Source organism: Jaculus jaculus, chromosome 3, assembly GCF_020740685.1.
Source record: "Jaculus jaculus isolate mJacJac1 chromosome 3, mJacJac1.mat.Y.cur, whole genome shotgun sequence".
Classification (NCBI taxonomy): domain Eukaryota; kingdom Metazoa; phylum Chordata; class Mammalia; order Rodentia; family Dipodidae; genus Jaculus; species Jaculus jaculus.
Window position 1 is genome coordinate 175,979,206 of NC_059104.1, and position 12,627 is coordinate 175,991,832.

The 12,627-nt window shown below is 48.7% G+C and overlaps 1 protein-coding gene across 2 annotated transcripts in view; it reads right to left on the reverse strand.

Moving 5' to 3' along the window:
- Window positions 1-1,410: 1,410 nt before the first annotated feature.
- The window catches only part of Dennd5a (DENN domain containing 5A), a 100,333-nt gene continuing 89,116 nt past the window's right edge, over window positions 1,411-12,627 (reverse strand). For both annotated transcript variants that reach the window (XM_045145203.1, XM_045145202.1), the window contains 8 exons: window positions 10,156-10,277; window positions 7,625-7,770; window positions 6,959-7,077; window positions 5,764-5,945; window positions 5,181-5,263; window positions 4,580-4,703; window positions 3,587-3,755; window positions 1,411-2,410 (listed from right to left, as the gene is read on the reverse strand). In XM_045145203.1, coding sequence (XP_045001138.1) covers window positions 2,227-2,410; window positions 3,587-3,755; window positions 4,580-4,703; window positions 5,181-5,263; window positions 5,764-5,945; window positions 6,959-7,077; window positions 7,625-7,770; window positions 10,156-10,277 — 1,129 coding nt within the window. In that variant the 3' untranslated portion in view covers window positions 1,411-2,226. The remainder of the gene's footprint in view (window positions 2,411-3,586; window positions 3,756-4,579; window positions 4,704-5,180; window positions 5,264-5,763; window positions 5,946-6,958; window positions 7,078-7,624; window positions 7,771-10,155; window positions 10,278-12,627) is intronic.

Below are 12,627 nucleotides of genomic sequence, written 5' to 3' on the forward strand. Positions count from 1 at the left end.
AGCAGAGGTAGGAGGATCACCATGAGTTCAAGGCCACCCTGAGACTACATAATAAATTCCAGATCAGCCTGGACTAGAGTGAGATCCTACCTTGAAAAACCAAAAATAAATAAATAAATAAATAAATATATATATATATATATATATATATATATATATGTATATGTGTGTATATATGTGTGTGTGTGTGTGTGTGTGTGTGTGTGTGTGTGTTTAAGCACTTGCCTGTGAGGCCTAAGGATCCCAGTTCGAGGCTCGATTCCCTAGTACCCATGTAAGCCAGATGCACAAGATGGCACATGCATCTACAGTTCATTTTCAGTGGCTAGAGGCCCTGATGCACCCATTTTCTCCTCCCTCCTCTCTGTTACTTTCAAATAAATAAATAAAAATAAACAAAACAAAAAAATTATTTACCTATTTGAGAGAGAGGCAAGTAGAGAGAAAGAATGGGCACATCAGGGCCTCTAGCCACTGCAAATGAACCCTACAGATGCCTGCACCACCTTGTGCATCTGGCTAAGTACTGGGGAAGTGAACCAAGGTCCTTAGGCTTTGCAGGCAAGCACCTTAACCACTGAGCCACCTCTCCAGGCCACTACCCCTCATTAAAAAATTTTTTGTTGTTGTTTTTTGGTTTTTCAATGCAAAGTCTCACTCTAGCCCAGGCTGACCTGAAATTCCCTAGGTGCTCTCAGGCTGCCCTCAAGAGTCACAGTCACCCTCCTACTTCAGTCTCTCAAGTGCTGAGATTAAAGTCGTATGTCACCACACCTGCAGAGTTAAATATTTTTATTTATTTATTTGCAAGAAGAGAGAGAATGGGCATGTCAGGGTCTCCAGATGAATGCACCACTTTGTGTATCTGGCTCTGTAGGTACTAGAGAATTGAACCCAGACCACCAGGCTTTGCAAGCAAGTGCCTTAATCACTGAGCCATCTCTCCAGCCCCACATCCCTTTTTATTTTTTTTTAATTTTTATTTATTTGAGAGTGACAGATACAGAGAAAGAGAAAGAGGAAGGGAGAGAGAGAAGCACGCCAGGGCTTCCAGCCACTGCAAATGAACTCCAGATGCGTGCACCCCCTTGTGCATCTGGCTAACATGGGTCCTGGGGAATCGAGCCTCGAACCTGGGCCCTTAGGCTTCATAGGCAAGCGCTTAACCACTAAGCCATCTCTCCAGCCCCCCGCATCCCTCTTAATTAGCTGCATGAGTTAGCACTATGACAGGTCCAGGTGCCACAGAGGAAAGGACCAAAGAATACCAGGCCCTGGGACCATCATGGCAGTCCACAGCCAGAGCTGGTGCAGAGAGGTGAGGCACTGCCAGGTTCTCACAGGCAGAGCATGCCGCATCCTCCACCATCCACTGCTCACAACCCCCACAAAAGTCAGTGACCCTGCAGCTTTGTTCAGGTGTTTTATTAAGTGGGCCATACTGTAGCTGGTTTCTAAGTTGCAAAACAACATAAATGTAACAATAACACAGCCAGTTAGATTGTGACAAGCTTTTCCTTTTCTTAAAGAAGAAAAAGAAAAACAAATACTTAAAACACACAATGGAGGATTAAATAAATAAGATAGAAGAAGAAAAGAAAAACCTGTTAAAACATGCTCATGTTTACTTCTGTGCAACCGTGTGCCAACAGGAAACGTGATTTTTCCACACGATGATGGCACAATGACATGTCCCAGCACGCCTCCTTCCCAAATAATACTGACAAAAAAAAAAAAAAAAAAATGCGGGGCTGACCGCTCAGTACTTGCTACGGGCACTGCTAAAAATCCCTTGGACTGCAGCATGGGACTTCCTGCTCAGCACACCTGTGTGGCCTTTGAAAGCCAAAGACCCAGAATAATGTTAATATAGAAAACATTAGTTTAAAAACGATGTGGAATGGCCTCAGCGACGTGACGGGGCAGGATGGGGAACAGCCCCACAGGCTCCCAGCGCACGGCCACGCGAGGGCGGCGCCAGCTTCAAAATAAGCGGCCCCAGCCCCCGCTCCCTCTCCCATCACTCTTTCACATGAAAGTGTGTAAAAAGCAAATCAGCAAATAAACTCTAAAATAGATTATTTTTTTCCAAAAATCCTCTAGTTTTCTTTTTACAGTAAGTGTACATCTCCTCTCTGTCCCGCACGACTTGCTGAGGTCCCTTTGGGAGGAAGAGGCAGAGCTGAAGGCAGTCTTTCTGGCCCTGCTGCTGGTGGTGCCGGGACGTCAGATGTCGATGCCCTTAACCAGGGAGGTCTCCAGCGTGATGTTGAACTCCTGCAGCGTCTGCAGCACGCGGATCAGAGAATTGACGAGCGTGTGGTCTTTGATCAGGGCCACGTCCTCGTACATGTGAGCCGTGATGGGGCAGTCAGCCAGCAACGCGATCCAGTGGTGCAGGAGGTGGTCTCTGGTGGGGTGGAGTGGCCCCAGGAGAGGGAAAAGGAAAAGAACAAGGGGACTCCTGAATCGTATCTGAAGCTGACGAGGCTAGTGCCTCCCCACATCCCCCCCCCACAACAGGAGCCACCAACCCAACTTCTCCACAGCCTCCCTCCTCGGCCTTGACAGCCTCACCACGGAGCAGACATGTGGCTCGGGTCAGCGCTACCGCTAGCAACGGCCCTCCAGCTTCTCTCCTCCCCACAGCTGCCACCACCATTACTAAGCACTAACTCACACAGCACTTCCCATGTGCCAGCACTATTAGGCGATCTGGCCTTCAATACAACCTAGGATATCATTATCCCTGCTTTGTCAATGAAGGTGAAATAGCCTGCCCAAGGTCACAATGACTGGCCTGAGATGTGACTCTGGTGACGCCGACTCTAGGGTCTGTGCTTTCTTTCTGCGACCACCTTCCTCACATCTGCCTGCTGCTCCCTTCTAAGGCTCACCACAAGTACCACCTCCTCCTGAAGCTGTCTCTGAACCTCCCCGCCACATCTCAGCCTATCTGATGAGTGGTACTATTTTTGTTTTATTTACTTATTAGAGAGAGAAAGAAAGAGGCATTGAGAGAGAGAATGGTCACACCGGGGCCTCAAGCCACCACAAAAGAACTCCAGATGCATGTGCCACCTCGTGCCTCTAGCTTATGTGGGTCCTGGAAAATCACACCTGCATCCTTTGGCTTTGTGGGAAAGTGACTTAACAGCTAAGCCATCTCTCCAGCCTGAGGGGCATTTCTTTAATGGGTTCCTGCAGCCTTCTAAATTCTAAATGGCAGAGACTGTTTTATTTAGTTCTCTTTTCATCACTTTCCATAAGGCCTGCCACATTCAAATGTTTACCTAAGAAATGACTACATATATTGTTTCAAATTTCCCCAGAGGTTCAAAACTACTCCAACCTTCCTATCAAAATGTGGCCCCACAACCACATATATAATCTGTCATATATATCACCTGCCAACTATATACAACCCCCCCCAATAGGTGCCTACATGTGCACGGGATTTAAGAAGGAAATTAAGAGCCTATAGGAAGCCCTCCGAGAGTGCCTGAGCACCAGCTGGATCTGCACCACACCATGTCACTGTCTGCGCGAAGACTGCCATGCACTCTGGGCTTGGGGTCAGCAGTACCTGGCTCCCAAGCACACCAGCATCTGAAACTTGCCATCCTTGCCAATGTTGCGTGGATTGTTGTTGATTGCAGTGACAAACCGGCAGAAATTCCGGGCCCTTGTATGCCAGTTTTCCTCGGGGACGACATCGTTCTGCTCCAATGTCTCATAGTAGGTTTGTGCTTTTTCTGTGAGAGTAGAAAAGCCTGCCAGTGCCAACGGCTCTCAAAACCCACCTATCCCTGAACGTCCTGCAAGTTGCTTAATGTGGGCACCTCCAAGTTCATGCAGGTGACTTCAGGAGAGTAACACAAGAATGCTGACGGTCAGGGATCCTATTTTAAAATGACCCCAACTTTTAAATTTTTGTGGCCCTTGTTATAAAGATGGTTTTCCCCCTAGTCTGAAGATATAAGAAAAAGCTGAAGATGGTTGTCTGCATAAAAATTCTCCAATTGCATATCACACAGGGTTTAGACTCCAAAACAAACTAACCTTTTGTGGGGGTTGGAGTTTAGCTCAGGGACTTGGGTCCTGAGTTCAGTCCCAGCATTGAAAAAAGAAAAGTCAACTAGCTTTTTGGCTATGTGAGGAGAAGGCATGAGGACTTAGGGCTAAGGCCATTCTAGATGACAGATGCTTAGCATCACCTCAGTTCGCAGGAGGTGAGGGCTCGACAGGAGGGGCAGGTGTCAGGAGTTTCCAGTTATTCCTTTTCGAGAAAAACCAGGACAAACACTGGATCTGCCTTGAGAGTTACTGATTTGTATTCTGTAACCTCACCCCAGGGGCTGGTGCCCTGTTCTGTGTGAGACCCCTGCGTCTCCATGTGTGAGACCCCCAGGTCTTTGTGTGAGACATCAGGTCTCCATGTGAGAGATCCCCACGTCTCTGTGTGAGAGACCCCAGATTTCTGTGAGACCCCACGTCTCCGTGTGTAAGACACCACATTTCTGTGTGACACCCGCAACTCTGCATGCTTTGCCTGGCCTCCTGCCCTAGCCCAACTCACCCAGGAAATCCCAGATGAAGACATTTTTGAAGAGTCGGGGTGATTTAAACCCATGCTGGAAAGCTTGTTCCAGGGCCGAGACGAGACCACACTCTCCACAAAGCAACAGGGTCAGACTGCCCCGCTAGGTAAGAAAGCAGGACAAATGACAGGCAGAGGTCAGCTGTGCTGCCCTCCCTCCACTGGGTGCCCAAACCCAAGCCAGAGCCAGGAGGCAGCCAAAGACCAGGGGCCACAGTGCTGGCTCCAAGAAGCCGTTGGTGAAGAGCTGCTGAAGGGACCTATGAGGGCGCTAGGTCCCAGGGGAGTCATTATGTGGGAAGGCCCAGGCAAACCCAGAAGCAGACAGGAACAGGCACTGTTCACTATGCCATCAGTGTGCAGGGAAACCAAACAAGCGAGGAAGGTGTCTGCTCCATCCCCAAGTAAAGAACACCCTACACAAGACTGCTGGGTGTGGTAGTAGCCGGTCATCCCAGGATAAGGCGAGAGGACTACCATCAGTTCAAAGCCAGCCTGGGCCACACCGCATGGACTTAGAACATAACCAGTGTGACCTTCTACTCAATGAGAGGCTCTGGGTTAGGGCAGGAAGACTCACCTCTTTCTCAGGCTTGTGGAAGTGCTTCACAATACCATTGACTGCCTCCCCGATGGACTCCTGGATCTGCCCGGTGTTCAGCTCTGATAAAATCAAGCAGACAGCCCTGAGCAGTACCAGAGGGTGACGGTGCCTCCTGATCAAGCATCGTGAGGACACCGGGAGGAAGGCTCCCGAAGAGGCAAGGCAGTGGGATCCAGGAAGCCGAGACTCTTGCTCACCCAACTTTACAGAAATAGCTCTTCCAAAATCTTGGGGCGAAGCCAAAGCTAACAGAGTCCCTTCTCTAAGAGACGCTGGTAAAGCTGACTTTCCATGTTACCCTGCAAGTTCTGGCCTTGTGCTTAGACAAGAGGGGAAGGCCAGAAGAGAAAACCTTTCTCTGACAGGAACATGAACAAGTTGGGTAGGGCACAGACGCTCCTTCCACCTGCAAAGGTGAGGGTCACGTGCCCTCACTGGCCAAGTCAGGAGGGGGCTGTGTCAGCAGTGGTGGCTCCTACACGGGCTGGGAATGCACTCCCAGAGATCTGCCCATCCCCAGACTGAGTGGCACGAGGACCCAGCTCCTTCTCTCACTTACTGGGCTTGTTGTTGGGTGAGATGGCTACAAGCCTCCGGATGACACTGGGGGACTGCTGCAGTGGCGGGGTCCGGCACGGCCTCTCGTCTACTTCAGGCAGGGATGTGAGCAGCTCCCCAACGAGAACCCGCTCGAGGCTTCCATCGTCCATGCCTTTCCCCAGCCATCGGCCACATGGGAACCTGCAGGTAAGGCAATGGCCTGTCAGAGCTGCCTGTGCCTCCAGTCTGCCTCCCTTTGCTGCTCAGCAAGAGCCACCACAAAGCTGTCATGACAGGCTACAAAACCAGGGTGAGGCTCCCAAAGCTCCGCTTATCCTATCATTTGTCGCCATAGAAACTACCTCAGAGGGCCTGGCATTGTGCTGCACACCTTCAACAGCATACAGGAGGCTAAGATAGAAGGATCACTATGAGTTCATGGCCAGCCTGGGCTAAAGTGAGACCCTGCCTCGAGAAACCAAAAAAATAAATAAACAAACTACCTCCATGGCATGGTGATCTATGACCTGTGCTCAGAAAAGCCACTCTTCCTCATCTTGCCTTTTTTTAAAAAATTACTTTATTTATTTTGGTTTTTTAAGGCAGGGTCTTGCTCTAGCCTGGCTGACTTGGAATTCACTTTGTAGCCTCAGGCTGGCCTCGAGCTCACTGTGATCCTCCTACCTCTGCCTCTCAAGTGCTGAGATTAAAGGCGTGCGCCACTATATCTGGCCTGCCTTTTTTTTTTTTTGGTTTTTCAAGATAGGGTCTCACTGTGGTCCAGGCTGACCTGGAATTAACTATGTAGTTCCAGGGTAGCCTCAAACTCACTGTGATCCTCCTACCTCTGCCTCCCAAGTGCTGGAATTAAAGGCGTACATCACCATGGCCAGCTGGCCTGCTATTTTTTAAGCTTTTGTTTATTTGCACCAGAGCTAGGGCCTCTTGCCCCTGCAAATGAACACCAAACATCTGTGCCACTTTTTGCATCTGGCTTATTTAACATGAGTGGTTTGAGAACTGAACCAGGGCCATCAAGCATTGCAAGCAAGCCCCTTTAACTGCTGAGCTATTTTCCCAGGCTTATCTTCATTCAGAAACCCTCCTCTTGGTTTTCAAGTGCACAAACTGCCTGGCCTAGGAAAGCTCAAGATATTCTGTGAGGCTGGCCATACCCCGTCGTCAAGGACAGCCCTGCAGGTGAGAACACTCACTTGTAGGTGTGTCCTGTGGTCTCATTTCTGACCATCACGTACTCCACCAGCCACTTGGCATACAGCCCAGAATTATCATGGCCAATCTGGACAGTGGTGAGCTTCCCCAGGTTCTGGCACTGTATGGAAATAGAAAAGAAAACAGATCAGGAAAATAGAATAGGCAATCCTAGAGGCACAAATCTGACTGACCTGCCACCTGGCCCCGTGGTGCCTGCAGGGGCAAAGCTCACAGCTCTGCCTACTATGCCTGGCCATACAGCACTACCTCCTGAGCAGCCCTGGCTAAGGAAGATGTTAGTACTCAGAGGAAGACCAGGACCTGGGTACAAGCCAAGCCTGCAGGGTCCTGAGGTCGCCAGAAACACCTGTTCTCAACAGTTCAAAGAGCTGTGGGGAATTCCTCAATACCCTGGGCACAGGGAGGCATACAAGTCCTGACAAGTAAATGCCTCTAGCCAACAATTAATGGCATAGCACACCCCCTACCTCAGGGCCAATCCTCGGCCCTGGCCTCAGACCATCCCATACAGGTCAAGTAGCTATGATGCCACTTAACACTCTGTAGAGCGAGACCTCCATAAGTCCTACAGAAAGTTCCCCAAAGTATCTGTTGAAAACTCAGGTCCTCACAGAGCCTGGATTGTGATGCCAGACAGCACATACCTCAAAGGTCATCTCCAGCACATTTCTGGGGATCTGTAGGATCTGTGTTTCCCCCAGTTCTCCCGAGATACAGATCCATGGGTTGGCGGTGAACATGGAGCCCCCCAGCTTCTTGCTCGGGACAATCAGAATGTGGTACGGGATCACTGTTTAGACAAAGCCAAAGAGACACTGAGGATTTGCAATCCTCCCAGACCTGACGGGCACCGATCTGCCCCAGGTATGGTCACAGCCCTGGTAGGCTAGTGCCAGCAGAGTCCGGAGCAGCAGAGGCTGGCTGGCTGGCTTAAAATATTAGCCAGATCCAACCAACCAACCAAACAAACAAAATACTCCTGAGCAGGGCATGGCAGCACATGCCTTTAATCCCAGCACTCAGGAGGATCGCCATGAATTCAAGGCCAGCCTGAGACTACATGGTGAGTTCCAGGTCAGCCTGGAATATATAAATATATATATATTAGCCAATCCACCCCTCACTCTTACTCCTTCCAGGGTCAACACCTAAAATATCAAAAATCCAAGCTCTTCTGCAGGTTCAGCTTTAAGAGCCATAAGATCAATGTTTTTCTATGTATTTATTTGTATGTGTATGTGTGTGGGTCACGTATGTGTCATTCATATGCTACTTCACATTCAGTTTTACACAGGTGCAGAGGAATCAAGCCTGTGCCAACAGGCATTGCAAGCAAGTATGTTTAACCACTAAGCCATCTCCCCAACTCCCATGAGCCCCCAGCACCGCTCAATACAATTTCAGAGTATCTGTCCATCTCTCACCCCATGAATCCTAATGAAAAAAAAAAAAAATGGTAACACCTGAGACTCCATAGTGAATTCCAAGTCAGCCTGGGCTTGAGTGAGACCCTATCTTAAAAAAACAGAAAAAAAAAAGAAAAGAAAAAAACAGTAACCATCTCAGGACAGGCCATACAGATATCGCCTCTCTTCCACGGCACAGAAAAGAAAATGCTTTACCTGCGTCTTCTACATTTCAGCTCAGTACCACTTCTATCTACCAGGCCCACAGCCCTAGTGTCCAAGAGGAAGGTGGGCTGTCAGAATGACTCGTGAGCACATGCTGCTGAGGCAGCAGCGTGGCTGTGAGAGAACTAGCTACAGAGCAAATTCTGAAGCTCCCCAGGAAAGAAGCCTAGCTTCAGAGGAAGAAGATCAAAGGGTCCACTTTCTCACTTAGGTAGGAAACAGGGAGAACAGGCCCACGGCAGGGGTGAACTCTGCTCACACACATGCAATGAGGGGTACAACCAGCTTGGAGTCAAACCTCCCACTGCCGGGGGGGGGGGGGGGGGGGGGCTCTTTCTTCCTTCAGGAAGAGCTCTTTCTCCCTGGGGACAGCTCTAAAAACTATGATGCTAAGAAGCTTCTTAGATCAAAACGAAAGGGAGAATCTTTGCAGGGATACAGGGGGAGGTGACTGCACCATTTTATCTGTGTGGGCTCTGGAGCAGTGCCTGGGACAGACAATATGATGGGCAAAAGGACAAGAACAATCAGAGACAGCCCAACCTCTGGGGCAGGGAGATGGTTCTGTGGATAAAGTGCAGTGTCAGGACCTGTGTTCAAATCCGCAGCGCCCACATAAAGCTGGACACTGCAGCATAAGCATCTATAATCCCAGCAAGCATACAGCAAGATGAGATGACTAGATAGAGTCTCCTCAGAAGCTCTCAGGCCAACTAGTAGCCTGGCAAATGCAGACAGCCCGTCTCAAACAAGACAGAAGGTGAGTGCAAACCCTCAGATTATCCTCTGACCACATGCACATCGTGATGCATATACCTGCACTCACACACAAACACATACACACACACGAACACACACAACCTCTTCTAGGCACACGCCTTTAATCCCAGCACTCAGGAAGCAGAGGTAGGAGGATCACTGTGAGTTTGAGGCCAGCCTGAGACTACACAGTGAATTCCAGGCCAACCTAGGTTAGAGCAAGACCCTACCTCAAAAAATTAAAATTAATATTAAATTAAAACACACACACACACAATCTCTAAGAAAGGAGCTGCTCCTCCTTGCCTCTCCCCATAAAAGCAAAAGGCAAATAGAAACTCTAAGGGAAGCTGGGAAGGGAGGCGCACACCTGTAATCCCTTACAAGGATTGCCATTGTGTTTAAGGCCGACCTGAGCTACATGGTGGGACCTTGTTCCAAAAATAAATAAATAAATAAGGCTGGGAAAATGGCTCAGCAGTTAAAAGTGCTTGGCTGCAAATGCCTGCTAACCTGGTTTTCAATTCCTCAATACTCCAATAAAGGTAGATGCACAAAGTAGTGCAGGTATTTGGAGTTCATTTACAGTGCCAGGAGGCCCTGGCATGTCCATACTCACTCTATCTCTTTATCTCTATCTCTCTCTCAAATAAATAAATATTTTTTAAAAAGAAGAAAAATAGGGTAGGGGCAGAAGGAGGGAAGGAAGGAGGGAAAGGAAAAGTTCCAGGGATGGGGTGGGTTCGAGAAGACGGCCTACAGGCCGTGGGAGCAGAGGTACTCACGGATTGTGGTGAAGACGTTGGTGAAGCAGAAGTAGTCGACGGCATTGAAGGAGAGCAGGTGGTAGAGGAACTGCTCCTTCTCATCATCGCAGCGCAGGAACGCGTAGCGCTTGTACAACTTCCTGTTGGAGAGGAGGAACACGTCACTCCTCGGCCAAAGGCAGGAGAAAGAAGCTAGAATCACTCAGTTCCAGAACCGATGGTGAAGAGAAGCACAAGACGTCAAGCCTTGAGCTCCTTGGGTCTTTATAAAGGTTCAGGCCAGTTCCATAAGTGAGGCTAAGGAGAAAGTGGCTCAAGCCACAAGCGGTCTAACAGAGCAAACTGCGCAGCGAGGCTGATGCTGGGGCACTGTCGAGTGGGACAGGTCAGAGTCGCCTTTCCTAAGCCGAGGGCTGGACTGAAAGTCTATCAGGGAGGACACCAGTCCTCTCAGGCTCCTCCTCAGGTTGTCACGCAAGTGTACAGTCTGTGAGTTCCAACAGCAAGAGGTCTGTGCTGACAATTCATCAGCAGGCAGTGTCAAACCTTCAGCAGAACACTGCTTGAGGCAGCGTAGGGCAGGCCTCTGCTCCTGCCTTGGGCCCTTAAGGAAGAGCCGTGCAGACCATGCCCTTCTCCTCCCAAAGCTCACTCCCTTCAGCCCGCTGGCAACTCCTCAAGGGCCAACTTCTTTGCCTGCAATCCTAGACCCTCACAGCTTCATAGCAATGACACCTTCCCCGTATAAAGGGACACAGTCAGATGTACAGGTTCCCCTAAGAATGAGACATCAAAATAGTAGGACTACTTGGAAAGAAAAGAGTTTTCAAGGAAATCGGGGGGGGGGGGGGGACAAAAAAAAGTACCAGTAATAGGATAGGAATACAATTAAATTACAGTGTGTGCATGTATTAAAATTCTTAATAAAAGCTGGGCATAGTGGCACATGCCTTTAATCCCAGTACTTGGGAGGCAGAGGTAGGAGAATGGCCAAGAATTAAAGGCTACTCTTTGAGACTACATAGTAAGTTTGAGTGAGACCCTACCTTGAAAAACCAAAATAAATAAATAAACTTGGGCTGGAGAAATGGCTTAGCAGTTAAGGCGCTTGCCTGTAAAGCCTAAGGATCCCAGTTCAATTCCTAGGACCCACATAAACCAGATGCACAGGGGGCACATGCATCTGGAGTTCGTTTGCAGTGACTGGAAGCCCTGATGTGCCCATTCTCTCTCTCATAAATAAATAAATAAACACATTTTTTAATGTTTTTAAAAAAATAAAGAAATAAACTTGAACAATGTGCAGGTCCCCACCTAAGAGAAATACAACCAGACAACTGTCCCGGTTGCCCACGCTGCAATCACCATGGCCGGAGATGTTTATCCAACGACAGTTTATTTCCTTGTACAGGCAATGCACTGACTGAGGCTTACTACATCCAGGTGCTAGATAGAAGTCCTGTCTTTAAATATGGCTAAGTGATAGAATAAACTGGAAAAGGGCTACGGTATAAAACTAACTATAGTGAATAACCAGACGGAAGCTCTTTCTGGGAACTTAAAAGACCCACGAACTGCAAAGTCCTGAAGAACAAGAGGGGCCTGGAGGAGAGCAAAGCTTAAACAGCTGTCATACAGAATGAAGGGCAGGTGAACAACGTTTGGTTAAGACGCACAGGTGATGTATGCCAAAGTCACACATGCACACAAGGTAGCGCATGCGTCTGGAGTTTGATTGCAGTGCCTAGAGGCCCTGGTGTGCCCATTCTCTCTCTCTCTCTCTCTCTCTCTCTCTCAAATAAACAAGAAAAAATGTCTGGCTAGACTTAAGGGCTCACAAGACTGATCAGCTAGGGGCTGGGGAGATGGTTCAGTGGTTAAAGGTACTTGCTTGCTATAGTCTAACTGGCCAGGTTCGAATCATCTGTAACCACATAAAGCCAGATGCACAAAATGGCACATGCGTCTAGACTGCATTTGCAGCAGCAAGAGGCTGGGCACACACATTCCCTCTCCTCACAAATAAATATACGTTTTTTGAAGTGAACAGCTAGCAATAAGGTTGAAAAGTTAAGAGTGAAATAAAAAAAGATGCTAAATCTTCATGTTAAAGACTGCAATTTGTTCTTTTTTATTTTTGGTGTATGGGGGCATGCACATGCACGTGTAGATGCACACTCACCCTGTGCACACGCATGAAGAAGCCAGAGGAAGGCACCAGGTGTCCTCCTTTATAGCTCTTCCCCCTTATTTCCTTGAGACAGTCTCTCACTGAACCTGGAGCTCAAACTGTTTGTTTGACTAGACTGACTGGCTATGGAGCCCCAGCAATCTTCCTGTCTCTACCCCACTCAGTGTTGGGGTTCCAGGATACATGGCTATACCCAGCTTTCCCACAGATGCTGAGACTGGAACCCAGGACTACACAGCAAGCACTCTTACCAGCTGAGCCACTTCCCTATCCCTGCAATCGGCTTCGTTAAGTAACAG